The following is a 26453-nucleotide window of genomic DNA, read 5'->3' as shown; positions in this document are numbered from 1 at the left end:
AAGACCTTATAGCGTAAGCTTGCCCTTATGTCAGTTCTGACATATATGCTGCTTGGTGGGGCACATATTAGCACCCTGCACGGCGCAGAGCAGGATCTAGTGCAGCTCTTGGCAGGGAGTGGAGAAGCCTACAGGAAAAAGAAAGCTTTACAGAAAAAAGTAGAACAGGGAGACTTGTGCCCCCAGCACGTAAAGAGAGACAGGGTACACGCGGCAGAAAAGGAGGACAGAGAGGGTCTGAGGCTTGTGAGGGATGGGGAAAATGGTATGGAGAAGAGCAAATGAGGTGACACAGAGCCACTGCCGTGCACGAGGAAGGAAACCGCCTGGCACAGAGAGTTCTTGCCATGATGGGGAGGAGCAGGCTGACAGCCCCAGTACCTCCATCAAGAGCTCTCGATCTCTGCATTTTCCCTGGTTTATATTCAAACATACATACTGGGCAGCGATCCCTGCTCTACCTTGGGCCAAGCACGAGTTATTTCTCGGAGAGAAAATATACGGAGAGGCTGTCTCCATGACCACAAGCCCCATTTCCCTGGAAGCACCATGTTATGTGGCTCCCCAGTGATAAGCCTGGCTGCTGAAATATAAGTGACAGTGAAAACCAAGCCACATTAAAAAAGCAGTGTTCTAAAAATAAAGTATCTTACTTACTGAACTAGTGTCAGAGAAATCTATATTCAACCAGCTTTCGAGTCTAGCAACAAGCACACAGCCAGTGATTTTCATGAAAAGGAACTCTTGGCAAATATTTTTGAGTTCATGAATTCACCTGAATTCCGAGTTCCTCAGACTTTTTGCCCTTTGTGCTACACATTACAAGCAGTAACCTAATCATCATGGGGAAAACGAATTTTTAGTCTCACTGGAACCAATAAACTGTTGAATGTTACAAACTCAGTGAACGCGCACTTTAAAAATAAGTCCATGCAAATATAAGGCTGCTCTGACAAAGCAGAAACTTCAGGAAAGAGACTTCTCGGAGCATCTGTATTAAGGAAAAGACTGCAAATAAGGGCTCAGAGTAGTAGTTCCAATAAGCTATTAATTTCCAGTAACCTCACTGGTCCTATTTCCCAGTAAAGGCTGGATACTTCTCTCCTTCATTCAGCAAAGGGCGACAGTTAAACCACACGTCTGTCGCTATGAAAACCGGTTGTCAGCTGAGGTCCGAGTCAGGGATGGACCCAGTGTGGAAAGGGTACTGCTCAGTGGGCACGACATTTCTCCACTGGGAAACACAAAGCGTCTGTCACACCAAAAACAGATCACCTCGTCCCAAGTCACCTCATCCTTGCTCCAGCCTGCACCTCCTGACATTCATCAGAAAAACAACTTTCGGAGAACATTTCCTAGATTTAGTGCCAACGTCACTTGGCAGCGAATTAGCTCTCTGAAAGGAACGAAGTTACAGCTTTAAGGGGGAAAGTCAAGAAGCCTCTTCTTTTCTTTGGTGTATTTTAATTAGTAGGCTCTATTATATTAGTAGGCTCTCTGAGCAGTAGCTGGCAGCGATGCTGAAGTGAAGCATTTAATTCTCCAAGCAGTGGCCATACTCATTCTTCATCAGCAGGCTGACTTCCCTTTTGCCTCTCTCCCCCATCCATCATCAGCACTGGCAGGGTGATTTTTCTGAAGTTCAAGAATATCAGTTATGCAAAATACACATCCCTTCTTTTTGCAACACTGATTTGCTAATTCACTGCTGGGAAACGACTAGAACTTTTTAAACTCCACCCAACCAGCTCAAATTTATGTTCCCTTCCTCAAGAGCTGCAGGTATGTCATGCTACCTAATTCTCAAACCATTGCCACGATCTGTCTTTGAAAATCTTTACACCAAAATTGTTTTCTGCAGGAGACTGTCTGATTTAAACAGGGATTGATTCAGGGAAATCCAGTGCCCTGTGCTGTGCAGGTCAGATTGTTTGATCACACTTGGTTTTTCTGATTTCATGGGTTATTTTTTCTTTGCAACTTGAAGTTATCAAGCTAAATTATCAAAAAACTTGCAAGTGTTCATACCATTAATAGAAGCACAATAAAACAGAAGGCAGGAAGCAGGATAACTGTGGGTGGCTACTACAATTTTAAAAAGCAGGAGCCAAGATATGCATCCTGATCCTAATGAAATCAGCAGATAAATGTTCCTGCTCGATTTGGTGGAAGCAGGATGGAATTATGGAGAATAGTTAATCCTCCTCAGCCGTGTTGTGTCCCCCCTCCCCCCCCCCCGCCTTTTTTTTTTCTTTAAGTTTCTTGCTTTTTTTTTTTTAAGGATACGGTATTATTATTATGCTTTTTTTTTTTTTTTAAGATGTGGTATTAGTCAGGAAGCTACACTGTATCACATGAGATAAAATTATGAATTGGAGATTCATAATCTCCAATTATGCAGCTTGTCTGCATTTTTGGTTGCAAATCAATTTCACGGTTTACATTTATGGTTTTCTTAGGATTTCTGACCTCTTGTTTCTGCTGGTCCTACTACATGCCATGCCAGCAGCTCTGAGCTGCATCTAAAACAAGGCATAACGTGAACAAAACATTTTAAAAAGTCACTTTTTCAGAAAGCTTACAGTTTAATCTCTTCTTTTTTGCTGCTTTGTCTTTTAAGGATAACGGTGAAAAGGTTTCAGCCCCACACTGTGTAATGAGAGAGACCATTAAACGTTTATTTCTTGCTTCATTTCTTGCCACTGAACAAGCCCTCCTAAAACTGGTACAAGGAAGCTGCATGTAAGCAGACTTGAAAAAATCAAACAAAAAGGAAATTCATTTATCTGTTGTGGTTTCTCAGTCCAATTACAAAACACAGACCAATTGAACAATCATCAGTTTGTGACTTATATTCGTGCCCTTGCCTAGCCCTTTAAGTATGCTGTATACTGAAGAGGATACTGAGAAGCAATAAACTGTGCCCTGGGGAAATCTCGAAAAAGTACCCTTTAAACACGCTTTTACAAACCCCTTATATATTCATTTTTCCAAGCCTGCACAAAAATAGTATACTAGGATATCTAATTCTTACCCTCCTACCCGATCAGTGGTATTTCGGTCAGAAGCACATCAGTACTCATCAACATTTTGTCATGGTCATACTGTTGTTAAATTTTAACCTTACGCTATGAATCAAAGCCAACGGTAAAACATTGTAGTTTCACAAAACTGCACAGACATGTAGTGTCCAGGTTTTTGCTTTCTTAATTTGCACATAAAATCACTTGCAGTCTTTGAGTAACATGGGAATTTCTATGTAACGCCTTATTCCTAGCTTACATAATGTACAGGCTTCTCATATTTAAATTCTCCTTTGGAGGGATTTCTGGAAAGCTAAAAATCTCAGTAAGTTCAGCGTTGTCTTCAGTCCTGTCTGCATTAGCTTAATTAAAGTATTTCTGTAAGTTGTTCCACCTCACAAGCTAAGACTATCTCATTATTATTAGATTGGTCTGGCACCCTTTGTCACCAGCGTAAGGCATATACAGCATTCGGCAGTGCTTTAAGACTGCCTCTCCTCATCTCAGGTCTACAGGTATAAAAACAGTCTGAGGGAAAGGACACACATTAATCACATGAAGCAGTGGATCCTTTCTTCTGCTCCCCATTAAGCTATTTGCACGCCAGGTTATTTCACTCGGCTTTGAGAGAATTATTGGGTGGTTGCAACAGCACTATTAAAAGCACTGTTAAGACTCACTGTCTTCCTCCTTAGTAATGTCTTGTGTCAAAGAGTAAAAATAAAAGACATCAAAAAGGCTCCAGGAAATACGCTTATGGTAAAGGGGGAAAGTGGGGATTGCCGTATGTGTCCCAATAGGACAACTCCAGAGCATTCAAATGAGAGGATCTTAAATTTTGCTCAAAATTAAACAATGCCACGTATAATAGGAAGATTTTTTCTCTCCTTTTAAGAAACTTTGTTAGCTCTGGAAGCAAAATTTGTTACTTTGCTCAGGAGACCTAAATAAAGGGGTAGCGCTCACATCTCTTCCTTGAAACATCCATCAAAGTGAAATATCCTAGACTGCTCTTAACATTGACTACCATAAATGTAACACTTTTGCTAATGGTTTAGCAAAGTTTCCCCCAAGAATTTCAAAAATTTCTTATCAATGTCTTGTTTCTTGTGCATAGGCCTTCAGCTAAAAAGAAGTTTAAGACAGCTCTGCAGGTACACATCATAACTAGTTCACAGTAGCATCTGTTGAATGTTATCAAACACTAACATTTTGTGGGATGTAACACTAGGCTTAGGCCTCCCGAGGGCGCTAACTGGCCTTACGCTCCCTGCCCAGCCCCACCTGGAGCCTCCCCTCACCCTGCCCAGCTCCAGGCCCCCATTTCAGCCCAGCCTGGGGCCATCAGTCGCTGCCCCACGACGCCGCAGCGGTGCGGGGCTCCAGCCCTGTCTCTCGCCTTGTCTAGGGCTGTTGCTGGATCCGGTTATCAGCACGCTGTTCTGCCCACCCCATTCAGATGCTGTGGGTCTGCACCTCGGTCGGTGAGGGCGCTGCATGGGCTGAGATCACCCCCAGCTCGCCCTTGTCGCGCAGCACCCCGGCTCTCGCTGCTCCCTGACGCCTCTGGGGTTGGCTCTGGGCTGCACCCAGCAACTTGGAGAACCGTGTGACCCCTCAGCTGAGGAACGACCATTCCTGTCTATCAAACACTTTTTCCAAAGAACATCTCAGGAAGCAAACACTACATAAAATTAAAAACGGGGCATATGATCACAAGTGTACTTTAGTTTTCTAAAGGTGTTGCCGTTTTAGGTATCCCTCCTGATCTACATTATTTCATTTTCCCAGCCATACCTCAAAATCACCTGGCCAGCATTTTGCTTATTCCAGCAGCTAACAAGACAGGAACGATTAGCTCCAGACTCCAGAGGCAAGCCCAGGCGCAGGGGAGTCACTGCATTGCAAGCTGGCTCTTAGATCCTGCTCCGCTACTAACAACAGTCTATCATGCTTTCTCTATCAGCTGTAAAGAAGGTGCTGTTTAATCTAGTACAGCAAGATATGTCCAAAATTGTTTCAAACACCTTGAGACATCATCTTGAAAAACGCCAAATCCCTGCCACTTCCAATGAATCTAGAAAGGAAATTGTTCAGAATCACTTAGGGAGTTAAAAAGCACAGTTGACGGCTGTGTGGGAGTATTTGCGTATGCATCGGCAAGGGGAACGGGAGGAAAAGAAGATAAATACAGCAATTTTTGGTATTCAGCTGACCTCGGTGTAAGGTCTGCATTACAGCAACTTAACCATTCCCTGTGGTTTTCTCTGTACAAGGAGAGCGTTCAGAAAAGGAGGAAGGACAAAAAGAGATGTTTTTAATAAGATGTAAGTTTCTACTAATGTCACTTACCTTTTACTAAAGCCTCCTATCAAACAACTTCAAAGACTTTCGTGCATTGATTATTCCATACTCTACCCCTCTGAGACGGGTAGAAACTCAAGTAGAATTACGTATTTCATGAGAGGGAAACTGAAGACCATGTCTTAAAAGCCCCCTCTATGTGCATTTATGTGAATGGCTCTGTAGGTACCGACGGCTGTGGGAAAAGCTACCAGGAAACAGCAGGCTGAAGAGAGAAAAAGTGTGTGCTGAGAGGTAGCTCATGTAAAGTCTCCAACAACTGATACACTCCATAAAATAGTAGTCCTGCTGAATGCACAAAAAACGATACACTCTGAACATCAAGAGCCAAGGCCACTAGCATACACCAGCATCAGCCATGGGCTCTATAACCAAGACCACCTCCAAGGAGACTGCTACACGCAAAGACTACAAAATTATACAAATGCATACTATATACACATATATGTGTATATATATATCTATGATAAAACAAAAGACCTCGAGGGATTTCCTGAACCCCTACCTTGAAACCATTGGTGTATCAGCACATGCCTCTGCCTCTAAGTAAACTGCCAGGGTTGGTCCCCCCAGCTGTTGCTCCAGCCAGGCAACTGTGAGTGAGTGAGTGTGAGTGAACTGTGTAAGGGAATAAGTGAATGGAGTGTGTGATTAGAATGATTTGCTGTTACTATTAACAGCTTGATTATATTAACAATAGCTCAATAAAAATGTTCTGATAAATACTGGTTGTGAGCTACATTTCCCCTGACCGGACCCTCTGTCAGAGAAGAGAATCTGATATTGCAAAGTGGAAGCTAACTCCTACGTTTTTGCTGAGATCCGAGTGCTGAGCTACCCAGCCTTGGGGAGGCTACCTGATATGGGATCCAGACTTCCTAAAACACGGTCCTAGATAAGTTTCCAATGTGACCTGTCGTGGGTGGCTGTCACTGCACTGCCCTGATGAAATTCCAAGATGGAGGCACCACACACCCCAACAATTCATACTGCTGCATGGGACAAATTAAAAAGCTGCAAACTTAAAAATTACTCTTCTCAAAGTCGCATACTCCAGCCTTCCCGAGCGTCAAAGTTTCTGGACCATGCAGTCCCTGAACGCCAGTGATCGTGGGCCTGTTCTTTTGACTGTCACAGTCAGACAAAGTCAGTAACATGCGCCTCCTCTCCAGCAAAGCTACTAGGGCCGATTCAGATCGGCCCTAGTATTCAGATTGCAAGCAGATATCCCAACGCCACCCAAAAGGACCCCAATAGCACAGTAACTTCTGCTGGGCTCATACTAGGTTGGCTCAGGAGACTACCCAACTCAGACGGCTCTTTGTGTTTTGCTGTCTCCTCCATTCCTCATCCGAACTGAAAACGGTCACTCCACAGGGAAGCCACTCCCAGTGCTTTCAGAAGTCTGCCTTAAAGAAGGCCTCTTCTTTAAGGACTGAGCCTGCTTTCAGCATTCTTTCCTTCCCCGCCTCAAACTATCCTCCCTGCCTCCACCTGCTAAATGGCTGATCACTGTGTACGTTTTCCAGAGATTCATAAATTTAAATAGGGTTGTCTATACAGCCGATTTTCCATAAATAAGTTACAAAGTGCGCTTCACAAACAGTTTTGCAGGTACCAGTCCTGGTGAGTGATTTTGACGGAACAGCAGCATCTGCTGAAAGGGTTATACTGCAGCACTTTCCACTTAAAAGTGCTTTAGAGTATATGCAGTTTGCATTCCCCTGGACTATTCTCAGGAAATTAAACGTAGTTATCTTTCTACTCAATTCTGAGATGTGTGTAGTTGACGACACATCAAAAGCAATACGTGGAAGCAATACATGACAATTTAAGCAGAAATGATGCACCGAAAATTAAACTGAAATAACTCCTTTGGACAGAATATGCTTTTAAAATACGTTTGCATTGTTTAGGTTTGTTGTGACCTCTTGTGGTAAAATCCTTACCTTGCAGTTCAAACCTTTTACTCTCGTGGTTGTGTGTTGCGCTTATGACGTTCTCTGGCTACGGCCGCGTTGAACTTTAGGAGAGGTTTTCGCTTGCAGTATTAAATGGCGATTTTGATGCAAGAAAAAGCTATGCTAAAAGGCATCTAGTGACGTTAGATAATCGTTCTCTTAATTTATGCTGATGAAAGTAAGTTCTTGCTCATTTGGTATGCTTTGCAGCATTGTAGATGGAGCACAACATTAAAGCACCATGAAACGGATTGTATTCTAGTGCATCAAAATATTCGCTTCAAAGGACACGGCCTCCTCTGTGAACATGCAAAAACATGCCAGAAGAGCAGAGAAAAACGGAACTCCCGTTACTGTAGTCGCCCTTTCTTTGCTCTGCTGCGCATCTGCCCGTACACCCAGCTGAGGAGCACCGCAGCTGTAGAGCTGGCAGCTGCCCGGGCTTCTCGCGTGGACATGCGCCAGCTTTTGCCCACCTCCCTGCTACTCTTGCCCTCTACAGCAAAGCCTGGAAGGAAACGCTCCAAGGCAGGTCTCCCAGCTTCCCTTTCTCTCGGGATTATTTAACGGGAAGGACAAAGCTCGTCCCAAATCCCCACTCAACAGCGACACAGCACTTTCCCAGCTTCACTGTAAAATCAGGAGCAGAGTTTGAAGGGCTATAGTTATTATTAAAAAAAAAATGCTATGAGCTGCTAAACTTGAGAAACGCCTCACAGGAGGCCCCCCCGCCCGCCCCGCTCGTCGGCGCCGCGGCGGGAAGGAGCGGAGCAAACATGGCGGGCAGGCGGGGGCGGGCGGGGCAACGCCGGGCAGCGCCCCGAGCCGGGGTTTAGGGGGCAGCGGGAAGACGGGTACCGGAGCGGGTGCGGGCGGCGGGGCGCCAGCAGGGCAGCCCGCCGGCGCCACGCAGCGCCGGGGCGGACATGGCGCCGCCCGGCAGCGGCCGTTGACGGTGTACCCGCGTGCGGGGGGCGGGGGCGGCGGGGGGAGGCGGCAGGCGCGCAGGCGGGGCGGGGCGGGGCGGGGCGGGCCCCCGGGGGCGGGGCGGGCGGCGCGCGCGGCGGCGGGTTTGGCGCGCGCGGGTGGGCGGGCGGCGCTTCCCGCCGTGGCCATGTCGCGGCAGAGCACCTTGCTCCGCTTCTTCCCCAAGGCCCCCGCGGCCTCCTCCGCTGCTGCCGCCTCTCCTACTCCTGCGCCGCCCGCCGCGGGGACCCGCCGCCGGGCCCCGGCGGACCAGAATGGGCGCGAGGCCGCCGCGAGCCGCGCCGGCGCGGCGACCAACGGCGCATCGGGCAGACCTGCGGCCCGGCGCAGAGAGGCGGGGGAGGAAGGCGGAGGGCGCCGAGCGGCCGCCGAGGCCCCCGGGTAACCGGCGGGGAGGGAAGGGGGGGGCGGCGGCGGCGGCGGCTGCGGCGCGCGCCCCGGTTGGGGGAGGGGAGGGGAGGGCGGCGCGCGCGGGCCGTTGAGGGCGGGCGGCGGCGGCGGCCGTTGTCGCCGGGGGCAGCCGGAGGGGAGGCTGTGGCGGGGCGGGGCGCCTGCGGCGGTGCCGGCCGCCGCTGGCTCCCTCCCTGCTGGGCGCTAGCTGCTGCGGGAGAGGGGCGGCCCTCGTCCCGCCTGCCGGCCGCCTCTGCCGGCGCCAGGAGCCCGTCGGCGGGGGGGGGGGGGGCGGGCGGGGGTGTTTGTCGTTGCTGCCAGCAGGAATTTTTCCGCATCGGAGCAAGGTGTTTGTTGGGACATCCCCGGAAAAACGCGCGTGCGGGCGCCGCGGCCGTTGGGTAGCGGCAGCGCCGCGCCGCCGTCCCGGGGGCGGGGGGGGGGGGGGCGGATGGTGCCTCGGGCGCGGTGAAGCTGCCGGTTGCAGAGCGAGGGAGTAACTTCTTGGGGGTTTTAGTTTTTGCCTTTTTTGAAATAAGAAATTATGGCATCTGCCGAGTTGGTTGCTTGCGGGAGAAGGGGAGAGAGCAACCACAAGCTCCGTTATGTGCTTTGCTCCAGTAGAGACCGTTTGTGCTCGAGTCTCTTGTTTTGGTGGGGAGGGGGTTGGTAGGTTAAGGGTTTTTTTGAAAGTCTCGCTTAAGCGTTTCCTGTAGGTTCCAGGCTCGGTGGGAAAGCTTGTCTTAGTTACGGGGGCTGACCACAGACGATAACGCGGTCTGCTCTCTCTTCCTTCAGCTAAATACCTGGTTGGACTGAGGGGCTCTCTCTCCCCCTCCTTAAGAAATCCCGTAAGAGTTTGGTGACGTGTGGGATATAAACCTCTGTCGTTGTAGGGGTTCAGCAGAACTTGGAGGAGCAAATCAGAAAAGTAATTTTAAGAGAAGCCTTGATGGTTCTGTGAAAAGACTGTGTAATCCAGGTCGCTCCGCTTAAGAGCGTTCAAGGCCTTCTGTGGGCTAGCTGCTCAGAAGCAGCGTGCAGTTAAATTCGTAAAGAGATTGACAAGCTGAGGCTATTAAAACGTTACGCGTTACTTAAATGATACATGTGTTGTTTTTGCAGCGTCTCCTGTGATTTTTCACCTGGTGACTTAGTTTGGGCCAAGATGGAAGGTTACCCTTGGTGGCCATGTCTCATATACAACCACCCAACCGAAGGAACAATAGTCAGAGGAAAAGGGAAATCCGCTCGTATCCATGTACAGTTTTTTGATGACAGTCCCACAAGGGGCTGGGTCAGTATCAAATACCTGAGGCCTTACAAAGGTAAGAGAGCTAAAAAAAATACTTGGAGAGGGAAAAATGCCACTTCTTGTGAAAGCATGGGTACGGAATATAGGGTATAGCATTCCCCACGGCAAATGAGCACCAAAACCAGGATTAACACTGAGCTAGAAGGCATGTTTTATACTTTTTAAGTGGGAGAAAACAAGTTACAGGTTGCAGGTGCATTCGTGGTTATACAGTTCTTGGAACATAAAACGCTTGAGCCCGCTGTTGTTCATTGGATTAGAATGCAAAATTAAAATTGGCTTATTTTTTTAAAGTGTTTTTTCTTTTTTTTTTTTTTTTGGTTCCTCTCATGTATGTAAAGAAGATCTAAAATGACAATCCAGTATTTCAGGTTTTAGCCCTGAAATCCTGAAAATATGAAGACTGTCAAGCCCAGATTTTAAGCAGGTATTTGGGAAATGCAGTCTTTCCAGAATCAAAAGATTAGGTGCAGGATGTTGGTTAGGTAACTGAAATTAACTCTACTGTGGTGTTACGTGTTTTGAGGGGCCAGAGCACAATTTTGTTAGTAAAGGGTATAATTGGAGAAGGTTAGGGTAGTACTAGTAGTTACAGACCAGAGTTGGTGTTTGCCCTGTTGCAGAGATGACTTGTCTAACTAACGTAAGATAAAATGAAATCAGGAATGGAAACAACGTTTTGCATAGTAAATCTCGCTTTAGTAACAATTGTAATCTGTTTTTTCCCTTGTTTTATAATTCTCCTGTTGCTGAAATCTGTGAATCATTGGTGTGTCTTTCTGTTTGCCAAACGTGTTACTTTTGGGTACAATACAGTATTTTTGGTAGGCTGTAGGATGTGCTTGTCAAGTGAGTAAGACAATTTTGGATGTGAACAGTTTCTTCTCTTTTGAGAAACGGGATTCCCTCGAATGTGATCACATAGTCATCCTTTTGGGGGGGGAGGAGGAGGGATGCTTTTTGTTTAGTGAACCGGTGCGTTCTGCCCTAAGGCAATAATTACTTTTAAATTAAAATGGCAATGTTAGTACCGTAAGTGCTAGCGTAATTTATTGTGAGTTTGTCCACAGATTCTATAGATCCTTCCTGATATTTTTTTTGGTTTTTTTTGTTTAAAGAATCAGATATAATTTTAGCAGTTTACATTTTACACCCAGGAGCAAATACAGGTAAGGACAATAGAGCTGTTTACCAAAAGAAAATCACAGAAAAATAAGAGATGTTCGGGATACTTAAGAAACCTCGGTCTATCTACAAGATGCGTGGTTAATGCAAAACAGAGTAAAAGTATTTAAAATACATTCTTTACTTTTATATAAAAGATTTAAAAAAAGCTTTTATACAAAGTGAAAGTGTTGGAGTCTCTTTGGATTAAGAGTGGATAAGTGGAAAAGTTTCACGTATCCTTTTATTGCTTTTTACTGTGAAAAAATACTCACAGGACAGCACAGGGCTATAATTTAACAGTTGGGCATGCAAGATATGCAGGGTTATGTACAGGCTGGCGAAGTCAATGTGCAGCTGTTGCACACCAGGGTATGCATTTCAGCTGTATGATGAGATTTGTTCCTATCACTATTTAATTGTTGGTATGAAATGCAAAAAAATATTTTTAGATTGTTGTCTCGCTATATTTACAAAACACTAAAGTGGAGGTCTGGTTAGTTAATGGCTTACACTCACGTTGTAGAAGCAGCTACTTTTAATTCTGTGGTTTGCTACTGCAAGCTCGAAGAAGCTAGCACCCGAAGGAATTTTGTTTGGCTTATTTCTGAAATATTTGGCCCTGCTTATGAGTCAGCTACCTTTTGTCTGCTGTTAACTTAAAGCTGAAGCTTAAGGTAATAGCAGCCTATTAATTGAATCACAAGAGCATGTCTGTTCAAGCAGATCCCTTTTTTCGTTTGCAGACTGCTAAACTTGTAAGAACAGTAGGAATCATCCTTCCTCATCTTTGTTCATCTCTCTCCCTTCTTTTTCTGCCCAAGTTGAGTATATAATATGTTACACCATTTACTTCTCAAGCATAGCATTAGGATGAATCTCAGCTTCTTTGAGGATCCTTTCTAGAAATCAGTCTGCAGGTTGGTTGTCTGTGTTTTTGTCTGTATTTACAGGCAGCAGAAGGAGGAACTGTGGTACGGAAGGGATATTAGAGAGGAAGTGGTGGGGTTGTCAGCTGTAGGCTTTGCTTGGTACCCTGCTTTGTCGGGGTGAATTGACTGCATGATTGATGAGCAACTGATGTTTGAAGGCTAAGGCTAGTAGTATTGGTCTTGGAAGCTCTGCGGTGCTTATAGGAGCAGGCTGGATGGCCAACAGAGCTTCAGCCAAGAGGTACGTGTTGTGAATGACTGATGCCCATGTGCGTGAAGATGACTTTATGGTTGAACTTACCTGTCATTGTTAAAAAAAGCCATGTGATCTCAATCGGGTCTGCTGTACTTCCAGTATAAAACATTGCTTTTCAGTAATAACTGTAGCTAGAGAAAGTGTTTGGAGCTTAGCTTAGAAGGTGTTTAGATGTGCTAATGAGTTGTGGAGATAGGAGCATTTCCAGTGTTTATGTACTGAACGCCCACAGATGAAACGTCTACCTCGACTTTCTCTAGGGATAGCTTATCAGGTTGAAGGAGTGACGAGTCGGCATATTTAAAATTGATGTGGTTGGACTGATTGGTCATTGGGAATGTGAAATAATTATGCTAGTAGTCTGAATACACTTATTTAAAAGTAAAGGATGAACGCTAACTGAAAAACTGGTGATTCTGCTAGGTGAATTTCTGACTATTTATTTGCAATTTCACAGGTTCATCAGATGGGGAGGCACTGAAGGGAGGTATGTTTTATAGTACAAAGCCTGAAATCAAAAGAGCAATGGTGCTAGCAGATGATGCAATGAGTAAAGATAAAACTAAGCGACTTGAGCTTGCGGTATGCAGTGAACCTTCAGACACGGAGGAGGAGGAGGAGGAGGAGGAGGAGGAGGAAATGGAGGTAACATTTTTCTTTCTTACTGTCATTTTCGGGAGTAGTGCAAGAACACGTGTAGAAATTGTCTCTTGAAGCAAAGCATGGACTATCCCGCAAATCTCTGGCATAGTAAACACTGCTTATATGCATGCATGAGTTGACTAAAGAGCAGATATCCTCTGGTCTTTTGTGTACTACCTCTGTGTCGTCAGGCAATAGGCTGGTGTCTCACCTTTCCTAGTAGGAAAGGTGAAATCCAGTACCTCCTTGTTTTTTTCTTTGATAGAGAACGGCTTCAGGGAAGTTACTTAACCTCTCTAAAGCGTATTATCCCTCTGAACGGATCGTTTACCAGTAGCCAGTTGACCCAGTTTCTTGCTCGTTAATCGCTTGTTTTCCTGGTGCATCTCTTCTTATCTTCTCTATCTCCTGTTCATGTTCCAGTTTCCCCTAGCATCACTCTGACGTTTTTGTTTCTAATAATGTGGACATTCCTAACTTTTGGAGGGCTCGTTTGAAGGCGTTAGGTTGGATTTTGGAGTCTAGTATCACTGTGTGGAGTAGCACTACATACAAATTCTTGGACTGTTTCTTCCTTCTGTTGGGTAACTAAAAGGAGATCTTTTATCAGTATTGTGAATGATTCGATTGTTATCTCAGTACCACCACATGCATTGGAATAAATTTCTTTGTAAGGGAGTGGTATGATGAAGCTGCTGGTGGGATAGTAATTTGCTCTACCTCTTCTGTCAGCGTAACCCACCTGTTCTTTCTCCAGCCTGACACGAGGGCCAGCTGTCACTCCAGCCATTGTAAGTTGGTGGCAACAGTGCAGTGGGCACTGGCACTTCTTTATCCCTTCGCTCTCCCAGCACAGGCACTGGAGTTCTTAAAACCACACGTTGAAAATACTAATAATGCAGCTTCCTTTCTTTCTGCTGGACATGCACGATCTTCTTGAGGGTAACTAACAGTTAGTGGTCTTTGCTGTTCTGTTTGTAGGTGGAATAGGTAGTTACCTCAAAAAACCCTTTTGTGCTAGTGCTGAAAGGTTGCCATGCCCAGTCACCTTTCTGGCAAAGGGCAGTAGGAAAAGGTTTGGCGTATGGAAACATAGTTCTCCTTTGCGCTGAATTTCATAAAACATAGACCTTCTTGAATGTTTTCCTTATCAGTGTCGCTTGTGCAAGTTATGAATGATGCAGTAAAGACTACAAAGAACGGTAGTTGCACCACTGGCAGATAGCAATTGACTACCCGGGGGGGAAAAACTAAATTCTAAAGTAGGACAAATTGAGTCAACTGTGACTCTCCTCTCTCTTGCTTTAAGTATCATCGTTACTGCATTACGCTGCATTTCCAGACTTCTATTTGCAACTGTGATATTTTACTTTTTACCTTGTAGCCGGATTTTTTTTTAATAGGCTAAATGATTTATTTTCCAGCAGGTGAGTGAAAGTGCATCAGGTGACAGTGATGACTGCAATAGTGAGGAGGATGTGAAGACCAATAAGCGAGTAGCGAGTAGAGGGAGAAGTGCCATAAGAGCCAAAAGAAGAAGGGTGTTGGATTCGGACAGTGATCATGATGGCTCTGATGTAGAGTTCAAGCCTGATGTGAAAGAAGCAGCAAGCAGTGAGGAAGCTAGTAGTGGGGTGGATGAAAATGAATCTTCGGACACAGAGACGGACACAGAGAGCATTGCAGAAAGTCCCGTTAAAGTCCCCTCTAAACGAAAGAGAGGAGACGCAAGCAAGCCTGCTAAAAGGAATAGCTTAGGAAATGAACATTCCGGAACGCCCAAAAGAGCAGCGGTGGTTTCTTCAGAAGCCAAGTCTAAGCTGACATCTTTTGCAGCACCTGAAAATTTTGAATCCCAAGCAAATGCTTGCACTGGAGGAGCTGGTGGCTTTACAGTTTGGGAACATGAAAAGCTTGACTGGCTGCAGGAAGGAAAAAGGAAAGACGCACGCAGGAGACGACAGGACGATCCTGATTATGACCCATGTACTCTTTATGTGCCTGAGGACTATCTTAACAAGTGTACGCCAGGATTGCGGAGGTGGTGGCAGTTGAAAAGTCAAAACTTTGATGCTGTGATTTTCTACAAAGTTGGGAAGTTCTATGAATTGTATCATATGGATGCAGTCACTGCTGTAAATGAGCTGGGCCTGATATTCATGAAAGGTACTTGGGCCCATTCAGGTTTTCCAGAAATTGCATTTGGCAGATTCTCAGATGTTCTAGTACAGAAGGGCTACAAGGTAGCCCGTGTTGAGCAAACGGAAACCCCTGAAATGATGGAAGCACGCTGTAAATCAACGGCTCACCCAACAAAATTTGACAAGGTTGTACGCCGAGAAATATGTAGAATCATCACTAAAGGGACTCAGACTTACAGTATTCTGGACTGTGATCCCTCTGAGAACCATAACAAATACCTTCTATGCGTTAAAGAAAAAGACAACTCCTCTGGACATCGTGTATACGGGGTTTGTTTTGTTGACACATCGGTAGGGAAGTTTTACGTAGGCCAGTTCTCAGATGACCGGCACTGTTCGAGGTTTAGAACTCTAGTAGCACATTACCCTCCTGTGCAGGTACTGTTTGAGAAAGGCAACCTTTCTGTGGACACGCAGAAGATACTGAGAGGCTCGCTTGTTTCTTGCATTCAGGAAGGGTTGATCCCTGGTTCCCAGTTCTGGAATGCATCTAAAACGCTAAAAGTCCTTCTCGAAGAGGATTATTTCAAGGAGAAACAGAACTCTGATAACGGATGTTCTCTGCCCTCTGTGATTAAATCTATGACTTCAGAGAGTGATTCACTGGGACTAACCCCTGGCGAGAATAGTGAATTAGCTCTGTCAGCTCTTGGGGGATGTATCTTCTATCTCAAAAGATGTTTGATTGATCAGGAGCTGTTATCATTGGGAAACTTTGAGGAGTATGTCCCTGTGGATGTTGATGTTGCAAAAACGACAAGTTCTGGTAGTTTCTTTGCCAGAACTGACCGGCGAATGGTGCTGGATGGAGTCACCCTCATGAACTTGGAAGTCCTGCAGAACAGAACTAATGGAACCACAGAAGGTACTTTGTTGGAAAGGATTGATTCTTGTTGTACGCCATTTGGAAAGCGGCTCCTGAAACAGTGGCTCTGTGCTCCCCTCTGTAATCCTAAATCCATCAGCGATCGCCTAGATGCTGTTGAAGACCTTCTGGCAGTGCCTGATAAAATGTCTGAAGTTAGTGAGCACCTGAAGAAACTTCCTGACCTTGAAAGACTCCTCAGCAAAATTCACGGTATTGGGTCACCGCTCAAAAGTCAGAACCACCCTGATAGCAGGGCCATCTTTTATGAAGAAATCAAGTATAGCAAAAAAAAAATTACTGATTTTTTGTCTGCCCTGGAAGGGTTTAAAGTAATGAATGAAATTGTAGATGCCATGGAAGAAATTGCCAGTGGCTTCAAATCTAAAGTACTTAAGCAGCTCGTCACCCGCAAGGCCAAAAATCCAGAGGGCCGCTTTCCAGACTTAAACGCGGAACTTAAAAGGTGGGATACTGCTTTTGATCATAACCAGGCTCGAAAGACAGGAGTGATTACTCCAAAGACGGGCTTTGACCCTGATTATGATAAAGCACTACAGGATATTAAAGCTGTCGAGGAAGATCTCCATGAGTACCTGGATAAACAACGTAAACTGCTCGGATTCAAATCCATGCTCTACTGGGGGGCAGGCAAAAATCGATACCAAATGGAAATCCCAGAAAGTGCAATATCCCGTAATTTGCCTGAGGAATATGAGTTGAAGTCAACCAGGAAAGGATATAAACGTTACTGGACCAAGGAGATCGAGAAGATGCTGGCTGCGATGGTTAACGCTGAAGAACGGAGAGATGCAGCACTCAAAGACTGTATGAGGCGTTTATTTTACAACTTCGATAAAAATAGCAAAGACTGGCAGAGAGCAGTAGAATGCATTGCTGTGTTAGGTAAGGGGTTTTCTTTTAGCTTTGACCTCTAGCTAAAACGCTTGTACACAGTAAACGGTGGAATCGGCTCAGGACAAGCAGAAAAGGCTCTTGGCCAGCTTTTAATTCGTAGTTCAAAACCTCTGGATAGGGTGGTAGCGTTACTGTTGAAATTTAGCAGTTATAGCCTGTTTCCGTTCTGACAGTAAATGGCAGAACAGATGGAGTGCTGCATCGTGACATTTGCAAGCTCTTTCTTCATTCCTGTTGTGTGCTTGTGGCTGTGCGTGTGACCAATCGACTGTTTCTCACCGTTCAGCGTAGTATGGTTGGTCTCTCACTGCCTCTAGGATTCCTGTTCGTAGCTCAGTAGCTTCTCGTGAAATGAAGATGGTGAGGCAAATGGGGGTACGAGCATCTAACCAGCTAGTCATTCTCCTTTCCCTTTGAGCAGGCTGTTTTCTCAGCAGCCTTTAAAAATAGAAATAGTGGTGGTCACCTTCATTACCTTGAAGAAGGCGGTGTAATAGGTATACTTCCCCGAATCTTCCTTAAGTTTCTGAGGAGGAAGAGTCTGCTGCATACCCTTTACATACTTTCAGAATTGATGCACTCTTCCTGTTGTACTGTGAATTTTCTGTTAGCATGAGGCAGTCTGGGATGCTTTTGCTCCAGGGGAAAACGAAAGAACTCTCTGAATACCACTGTAGCAGAACCGGGAGGACATACAGGCAGCGAGCGTACTCTGGGCGCCAATTCTCTGAGTGGGCTGGGCGGGTTTGGAAGAAATCAGAGCAGCTGTAGCTCAGTGTCAGGGCAAGTAATTAAAGTCAAGGGAGATTAAGGTTTCAGGCCTGTTTCGCAACTGTAGTAACTGCAATGCATACAGTCATTAAAATGGCCTACATGTGTGTTTTTTTTTTTTTTTTTTTTTTGTAGGTACATGCTACTTGCATCTGGTTTTTAGAGCCTCAGAGCTGTGCTAATTGAGTAGGATTTTGTCTCTGCCTTCTGCTAAGACAACAGAGGTTTTTTTACTACTTAGATAAATTTATTCTGGTAACTTTGCACCAGTGTTATGGTTCTTAACGAAGTAATTCGCTGTGATGGAAGCAGGCTTCCTCATTGCTTAGTTACCAAATCAAAAACCAACACAGGAAAGAATAGCATGTATGAAAGTGAATAGGAGCTTTCTAACTGAAAGGGTGCAGATGTTGAAGACGTCTAAACTAAAAACCAGAGGGGATTATTTTTAATTTGACATCAGTAGAAATCCTTGAAGAAGTGAGGAAAGAAGGTGTGAATGTCTTCAGCTCTTACTTGTGCTTTCTGGAGTACTTCTAGGGTATTGCACTTCACAGCAAAATGAAAAATTGTGTTCCCAACAGTGCTGTCAATGAGTAAATGCAGACCAGTGAATGATCAAAGAAAAGTAAAGCATGACTTAACTGAATTTCCTTTAATCTTATAGATGTCTTGATGTCCCTTGCTAACTACAGTCAAGATGGTGATGGACCACTGTGCCGACCTGTAATTCTACAGCCTATTGATAGTACTCCTCCATTCCTGGAACTTAAAAGTTCACGCCATCCATGTATTACAAAAACTTTTTTTGGAGACGATTTTATTCCTAATGACATCATGGTAGGCTGCAAAGATGAAGATAGCAGTAGTGAAGCTTCCTGTGTGTTAGTAACTGGCCCAAACATGGGTGGCAAATCTACACTCATGAGACAGGTGATTGACTATCTACATAAGATGGCATACTCGTAGAGTAACTGAGTACATCACATAAGGAATTAAATGACTGAACTCTCTTTTTTTTTTTTTTTTTTTTTTTTTTTTTAAAAAACTCTGAAGGAGAACCTAACGGTGGCCTTCAGGTTATGCATCAACAGTATGGCAATTACACCGTAAAGAAAAAGTACGATCTGGTAGAAAATGCCCTATATGTTTACATAGTAGATTTTCTATTTGTACCTAATTTAGCGAGGAATAAGTTTTTATTACTTTTATGAGAGATGGTTAGAAAAAGTGATAGAGTAGCTTTTATCTCTCTTGAGTGGTCTTATCTGTGATTTGGGCTCAGCTTGCAAAAGATGCTTCTGCAGGTTGAACAAGATGAAAAGAAGAGGTTAGGGGCTACATGGAGAACATTGCTTTATAAAACACTACTTGCTGTGATAACTTGTATTTTGAAAGGCTTCAGAGTAGTTTAATCCTACCTGAGCTCATGAGGCTGTAGCTTGGAGCTGTTAAAACAGTAGGAAGTTCTATGTAATCTAGCCTTTATTTAGGGGAGATCTAGTTTTAATTCCCTTGTGTTCTCTGTGTGGAACTGAAACTCCAAGCACATAATAAAAATTTAAATCTTATAATGTGTGTTTTTCAGGCTGGTCTCTTGGTTATAATGGCTCAATTGGGATGTTATGTACCTGCTGAAGTCTGCAGGCTTACACCTATCGACAGAGTATTTACAAGACTAGGTGCTTCAGACAGAATTATGTCAGGTGAGTTTCTGAAATCCAACCGTGTGAAGTGCTTTTTTTTTTTTTTTTTTTTTTTTTTTAACAACCAAGTGAGTGAGTTCCTTCTCTCTGTACTTTCTGGATGCTTCCTTTGTGCTTTGAGCGGCAAATTGTAAAGGGATGGTCTTGTATTTTTATTGAGAGCTGGGCAACTAATTCTTCCTCTGGCCCCTACTGGAGAATTGAGGGTTGTGAGTTGTAGAGCAGAAGCAGGACTGTAGTTGGGCTCCTCTGTTGAATATGCTTGTCCTCCATTAATTTTTACAGACATATAGGATCAGTTTTTTGTGACCTTAATGTTAAAGCCTACCTTAACAACGGGATACGAATCTGAGCAGTCTCTTCTTAGATGTCGTACAGCTGATTACTGTTCTACTTACACAGACATCTATTTTTAAATGTTCTGGAATAGAAAAGTGATGCTCAGGTGTCTGTTTGAGAGGAGAGGCTTCTCTACTTCCTGTCAAGGCCTTAATGCCCTTTGTTTCAATCAGAATGCCTGCCTTATGTGTGAAGTCCAGTTTGTTCAGATGATGGAAAAGAAAGGCGGGCTTCTCTCTGGGAAGAAGTGGCTGTCACTTCTCGGAACGTTTCATTCCTTCCACAGAGAGGATGATAAAAGTGGAAGGTGATACAACAACTGGAATGGGAAAGGCTGCCTCTGGTGGCATGCAGTATGCCGTGGGGCTAGAAGAAGTGAGTATTTTTATGGTAATGAAAGTAGTATCATAACTCATTTAAGGAGGGCACAAATTATCTGCGATCTTTGTATGGAACAACGTGGGTCAGTGAACGTGAAAGGAGTTAGCGTATTGAAGTTGTTACACGTACGGAATTTGGAAAGAAATGCTTTTCAGTAGAAAATGGTGGGTGGCTGCCTATCCCAATAGGAGTTTGCTTTCCTTCCTCTATGAGATGTTTTCATCTTTAAATGACTAATCATTGAGATAGATACTGTTAGAATATCTGTGGAGTCAGTAGGCTACCAGGAAGAAGTGGAAAATGATCTAGCCTTCCAGTGGAGCTGATGCAGATACTTCTCAAAACCTGCTCCATTAAACGTTCACTCTGGACTATCCACTTGTTACGTGGAGATGCATTTGCTTTTCTTGAACTGACTTTAAGTCAAGTTCTGAACTCATAGGGAGTTATTGAATGGTGGACTTGGTGCAATAGGAACTCAAGTACGTTTTGTGTCAGTCTCGCAAAGATCCTGGATGGGTGATGCCCTTCACAGAGAGAAGGGCGGAACATGGCATATTTCTTCTCTGGCAGAAGATCCCATACTTCTTAACGCTTTACTGTAGTTCCTACTGATGAACTTTTAATCTGTATTCTGCATCTAGTAGGAATCGGTCAAATGGGAGTTCTCTAAGGGGTTGCCTGCGCAGGACACAGAATCCACACGGGTTACAAGTGGCAGCAAAGGTGTTGAGAGCCACATTGATTCCAGCGGATTCTAAGGTCTGCTGCGAAGAGGAAAATGTGTTCGTTCCTCTCTCCATGAGAAAATGTTTATCAGAATTTTCTGGGGATTAGAGGAAGGAAATACAAATAATAGAGCTAGACAAAAGAAGCCCGCCCGGACCCCTTTTTGAGAAGAGGGGCGGGCCACTTCAACTTAAAATTCACACCATTTTAGGAAGAACGTTTTCCTGTGTGCTGTGACAGTAGGGAGTTCTAGCTCTGCTGGGTCTTGCTGGGCTCCACTGCTTTATTTCTTCACTTCTGTACTGTGGCAAGTTTGTGTTTTATATCCTTGGTTGATCCCAAAGCCTTTTTGGGGATATGTCTAAAGAATTCTTAGTGCTTTCAGTAATACAACTTTGTCTGCTACTCTTTTAGAATCAAACGACAATCTATCTATCTATCTGAGGAATTAAGTGGAACTTAGCAGTGAACGAATACAAAATAAAACCAGCTGGGAAAGAGGGATTCATCCAACCTAAGACTTTTTTCATTTAAACAGAAATACTGCCTCTTTCCAAGTCTGGTCTACAGAAAGCATGTAGTTAATAGACAGTAAATTACTGAATTTCTTTCTGTGTAAGCTGCTATTCAGAATTGGTGGGTAGCGGGGCTAAAAAGCCTCAACATTTGAAGATTAAATGCTGCAAGTCCATGACTGTATAGTTTGTATTTCTTGGGGGTTGAGCAAATGTTCTTCAATCATATTCTGTTGCAGCTCTTAATTTAAAAAAAAAAAAAAAAAAAAAAAGCGAGAAGCAAAATTTTGTGCTCCCCCAAAATGAATGCGTTTCATTTTCGATGCAAAATGAATGCTGGAGAATTTATTAAGGCTTTTTTGCCCAGCTATTTTCCATTTTCTTTAATTTCAATAATAGAGAGATGTAGTCTAGCAAAACGTAGCATTTTACATTTTCTTCCATCAACTATGAGCTCTCTTCTTCTGTCTTCCATATACGTGTAGAAGCATCTGAATATTTCCCCCCATGAAGTAAAATAAAGACTGCATGAGAAAGCTAGCTTTGAAGTCTTGGTTTTGACACACCAGTTTCCACAGTCTAAGTAGAAATGAAAGCACAAATGATGAGAGTTGTTTTGTGGCAGTCATGTAATAATGGATGTCAATAGGACGTCTGTTACTTAAAAGGTACTTCATATAACTTTAAAATTGCCTGTGTGATTCTAGGATTTTATTTCTAAAGTGAATAAATGAAGGATTATTTCCCCTCCTCCACAAAACACATGTTTAAAAATGTACCAAACCCCTGAACTTTTGTTAAGTAAATCAGTGGATTTTGCTCTTTCTTTTGCAAATACGGAAAATCAGGTTTGCTAGACACTATTTAATAATGCATGTGAGAAGTCTATGTTGGAGCACAGCAGTATGGGTTATATTTAGACTCTTAACTGAACGTGTGCTGGCAGTAAAAGCTTGTCATCTTTACCATGCTGTTGCATGTGATTATTTTAATTAAAAACTTACAAAGAATTTGTAAATCTGGACTTCATACCCTTGGATTTATAGTGTGCAAGGGTCTGAATGTTTCTGTGCCTACTTCTGCTTCTAGTCTGCTAAAACGATTTCAGGCCTAGCGTTAAGTGTTGTCTGGCTGGCTGGAACTTCTGTCAGTTGTTGAGTTTGTGGCACTGGTATCACTTTTGTAAAGATGTCACTCCAGAAGGGTATGCACGTTTATGACCGTAGCCATTACCTATTTGAACAAGTCACTGAATTGGTGACATCAAAAACCAAACCAGTAAGTCTAGTTTCTTAGTCATTTCAAGGGTTTCTGCTTGCTTTTTTTCCATGTAGAAGAGTCATGTGCACCTTTGGCTGGCATGCAATACCACAAAGGGGCAAAAGTGTTTGTGTGTGGGGGGGGGGGGGGGGGGGGGTCTCCTCCATCTTGTTCCTTTTTTTCCAGCTGGTACCTCTAACCTGTGCTATTAGCTTTTAGGCTGCTGTCTTTGTCTACTTTTAGTTACTTAACTGTACTTGTGTCTGTATTTCTTGAGAACCAGACTTTGCCTTTTCTGGCAAATAGATTTCCCTCACCTTTTTCATGCCAACTGCATTGCAGAGTAAATAGGGTTTTAGTTGTGTTTTCAGAGAATTTTGACTAATTCATTTTTTTTCTTTAAGGGGAAAGTACCTTCTTTGTTGAGCTGAGCGAGACGTCCAGCATCCTCCAGCATGCAACAGCGCATTCCCTTGTTCTTGTGGATGAACTAGGTAATTAGTCTGTTTTGCAGTAGACGCAAAGTAACTCTAAGATTAAAGGCTAGCTGTAAGGCTGTTAGGACTGGCTAACCTATGACTCAGTACGCAGAAACGGTTTTAGCATAATGATGCTAACTGACTGGTTGATAGCAATGTAATTGTCTTTCTAAAAACATGTATTTCTTAGATGTCCCAAGAACTAATACAGTAGACCCCCCTCCCCCCGCCCCGCAGTCATTATTAACCTAGTTCTAGCTCACCTTTCCTGTGATGTCCTTTGCATGAGTACTTGCAGCAGACCTTGACCAAGCTAGCAGCAAGCTTCAAGAGAGCAGAAATGTTTCTTTCACGTGGCGTGGAAGAGAGCATGATTGTTGTGGGACAAATACTCAAGTCACTTTGCACAGATGCTGGTGGCTCTTAGCCATCATTGCTGTTTTCCTTCTCCCTTGCTGTGTGGAAGACTAACAAAATTAATTGATGCAGGAGAAACAATGAGTTGCATTTGGCGGTTGTCTTTAGAAAAGCATCTTTGCTTGTGTGTATTCATCTTAACACTGGAAGAGAGTTTCTTTTCCATCAGTAAAAGATGGATTGATTTTTACTTTGGGACCACTTCTGTTCTTGAGTGTGCCACAGCTTTTTCAATTTCTCCTCTAGGTAGAGGCACAGCTACTTTTGATGGAACAGCTATAGCAAGTGCTGTTGTTAAAGAACTTGCAGAGAAAATCAAGTGTCGAACTTTGTTTTCCACACATTACCATTCACTAGTAGAGGATTATTCACACAGTGCTGCTGTGAGGCTCGGTCACATGGTACGTATAAGCTGCAATGCATGAATTCAGATCACCTAAGTATTGTTCCCCCCCACCCCCGATAGCTCACAGAGCTCATGCTGTACATGTTTTCTCCCATCTTCTGCCTATTGTCATCAAGATGGCCTGAGAAAAGGTGTGAGGTTTCACAGGTTCCGTAGTCTAACCTTCACTTCCTTGTGCTCACTTGCTCTTTCTAGGCATGTATGGTTGAAAATGAGTGTGAAGATCCAAGCCAGGAAACTATTACATTCCTGTACAAATTCATTGAAGGTGTATGCCCAAAAAGCTATGGCTTCAATGCAGCAAGACTTGCTGGTATTCCAGAGGAGGTTGTTCAGAAGGGGCACAGAAAAGCAAAAGAGTTTGAAAAAATGACAATTTCACTGAGAATATTCAGGTAAGGCTTTGGTTTTCCTTTTAATTATAGGCAGTTTAGTATGCAGCCATTTTAAAATCCGGGCAGGGGCTTTTGGTTGAGGAGCCAAGTCTCACAGGGGAGGGAGGGTAATGCTACTATTGTGAATATCAACTGTCCTTCCCAGAGAGGCAAGTAGTGAAGTCAGACTGACAGGGAGATGGCAGGCGGGATGAGTAATGTTGTATTTTAAGCCTGGGTCACTCTCCTTAGCCCTGGAGACTAGCACAGAGTGTAATTTGCGTAGGTGCTGGACTGGGTTTGAGCTGAGCTAAAGCAAAGGGAGGCATGCTTAAGCCCTTGGTGCCTGCTGCTGCAGAATGCTGGGGGGTCACCGTACTGGAGCATAATTGGGCTGCCTCTGCATCTGGCACTAAAGGCCGACAGCAGCCGCCTTTAGGCTACACACAAAGTGACACGTATACTTCTAAAGCTCTGTAAGTAACAGGAAGCATACAGCAGGCCTCTTCGTGTCCCTGTTTGGTAAAATGAATTCTTCCTTCTCCATAGGTATCTCTGCTTGGTGGTGGATGATGGAACAAGTGATGCAAATGCTGTTCAGAAACTTACCACTATGCTCAGTCATCTGTAAGAACAATAATGTTTCTGTAGTGGCGGTTTCTCAAAAAGGTGGTATGAGACAAGATTATGATCTAATAAACTTTATTTTTTAAAAATGACCATTTTTCCATTGTCTTTCCTAGGAAATTAAACCCTTTTAATTCTTACCTACCCTCTACATAATGGTTATTGAGTACTCCACAATATATTAAGTCTAGATGTTATGGTACATGCATACACTTTCAGGCTGTTGATTACCCACTGTCACCAATACACATAAATGGAAAAAAAGCTATGAAACTGTATAGGGCTGTATATATACTTGTCTCAGCTTCATTAGAGCAGGAAATTGCTGTGATTTCCAGCAGGTTATGTAAGTAATGTCCAGACTGTTCAAAAAAAACTATGAACAGAGTAAAATACAAGACTGTTTTGAGGAGACTTTCTACTGTGTACTTTAAAACATAGTAAAATTTCATTCACAAAACTTAGTTACATGGGTACTTTGTTTTATAGTGCATTATAGTCTAGGAAGTCTCATTAAAACACTCGCTTTTTTTTTTTTTTTTTTTGTTAGGGTGGTTTGAGTACAGACTATTGCTGGGGCAGGGAAGGAGATTATTCTAACTTCAGAGGACACCAGAAAAATTGCTGGATATAATTTAAGATTAGTGTTTTCTCTTTCATAGAAAGAACGTACATACTGGGACATGAGTACAGTTACAGCAAGTCTAGGTGTGCTAACAAAACAGGACACATTCAAGTACAATAAGATTTTTTTGCTTGAAATTAGAAACAAACTACATGAGATTAAAGCATTAAAATCATATTTCTCAATCTGAATAAATGTTAAAAAATCAAAAGAAATGCAGAAGTGCTAGCTCACATTTTTTTTTTTTTTAACCATGTTACAAAAGCAATTGGTACCCATGTCCATAAAGGCAGCAACAAAGAATGCTGCTTGTCTACAGAATAGTACTACTGCAAATTGGACTGCGTTTCAATGCTACTTGTAAAAACACCAGCTTTCAGAAGTTGGTATCTGTACAAAATTGCAGCTTATTTTTCTTCACTTCTGTCCCTTCAAAGTCTTTGTTTACACAGTAATGCTAAAACGCCCAGTTCTGTTATCCTGAGTCAACATATTGCCACTTTCTTTTTTGGTAGGTTGAGCTCCATAGTGTCAACACCTCACATATCCACTTTAATACAGTCTCTTTCTGCAGAAATGGGCAAGTATAACTTCCTCCAAAAAAAAAGTTTTAACAGTTATGCTATTAGAATGGCAGGACTTTCTTTCTGAAAGGAATTCAGTTGTGCTGCAATGTATTAGATTCTATAGGTGGAGCAGAGTCATATAGTGTATCTGTATCATGTGTAGGCTCTCCAGCAAGTGTACAGGGATTAGACAGTGTTCCAGCACCACAGTCACAGAAAAACCTACAAAAAAAGAGAGCA

At 43.6% G+C, this 26453-nt stretch overlaps 2 protein-coding genes across 9 annotated transcripts in view; one reads left to right on the top strand and one right to left on the bottom strand.

Annotated features, from left to right (window-relative positions):
- Positions 1–7749: 7749 nt before the first annotated feature.
- Positions 7750–25114, top strand: MSH6 (mutS homolog 6). 5 transcript variants are annotated; one of them, XM_068940056.1, is made up of 10 exons: positions 7750–7876; positions 9851–10053; positions 12850–13037; positions 14459–17006; positions 18457–18722; positions 19378–19495; positions 23124–23213; positions 23862–24016; positions 24217–24416; positions 24945–25114. In XM_068940056.1, the coding sequence occupies exons 2-10, from the start codon at positions 9894–9896 to the stop codon at positions 25024–25026; spliced, it is 3807 nt and encodes a 1268-aa protein (XP_068796157.1). In that variant the 5' UTR covers positions 7750–7876; positions 9851–9893; the 3' UTR covers positions 25027–25114. The 5 variants fall into 5 exon arrangements, with proteins under 5 accessions (XP_068796157.1, XP_068796155.1, XP_068796154.1 ...); XM_068940054.1 differs by lacking the exon at positions 7750–7876 and adding an exon at positions 8425–8716 and having other exon boundaries at positions 14462–17006; XM_068940053.1 differs by lacking the exon at positions 7750–7876 and adding an exon at positions 8425–8716.
- FBXO11 (F-box protein 11) overlaps positions 25081–26453 on the bottom strand; it is a 74880-nt gene continuing 73507 nt past the window's right edge. For all 4 annotated transcript variants that reach the window (XM_068940058.1, XM_068940059.1, XM_068940061.1 and 1 more), the window contains exon 23: positions 25081–26435. In XM_068940058.1, the coding sequence (XP_068796159.1) occupies positions 26306–26435 (130 nt within the window). In that variant the 3' untranslated portion in view covers positions 25081–26305. The remainder of the gene's footprint in view (positions 26436–26453) is intronic.

This window comes from Struthio camelus, chromosome 3 (genome assembly GCF_040807025.1).
Source record: "Struthio camelus isolate bStrCam1 chromosome 3, bStrCam1.hap1, whole genome shotgun sequence".
NCBI lineage: Eukaryota > Metazoa > Chordata > Aves > Struthioniformes > Struthionidae > Struthio > Struthio camelus.
The sequence above is the reverse complement of the archived record's forward strand: the minus strand, read 5'-3'. Positions and strand labels throughout refer to the sequence as shown.

What these genes read in the sequence shown, in the direction of transcription:
- MSH6 (XM_068940053.1), top strand. Translation starts at nt 8,463, where the DNA reads ATGTCGCGGCAGAGCACCTTGCTCCGCTTCTTCCCCAAGGCCCCCGCG. An exon ending in GCGGCCGCCGAGGCCCCCGG is followed by an intron (nt 8,717 to 9,850) that starts GTAACCGGCGGG and finishes TTGTTTTTGCAG; the next exon opens with CGTCTCCTGTGATTTTTCAC. An exon ending in ATTTCACTGAGAATATTCAG is followed by an intron (nt 24,417 to 24,944) that starts GTAAGGCTTTGG and finishes CCTTCTCCATAG; the next exon opens with GTATCTCTGCTTGGTGGTGG.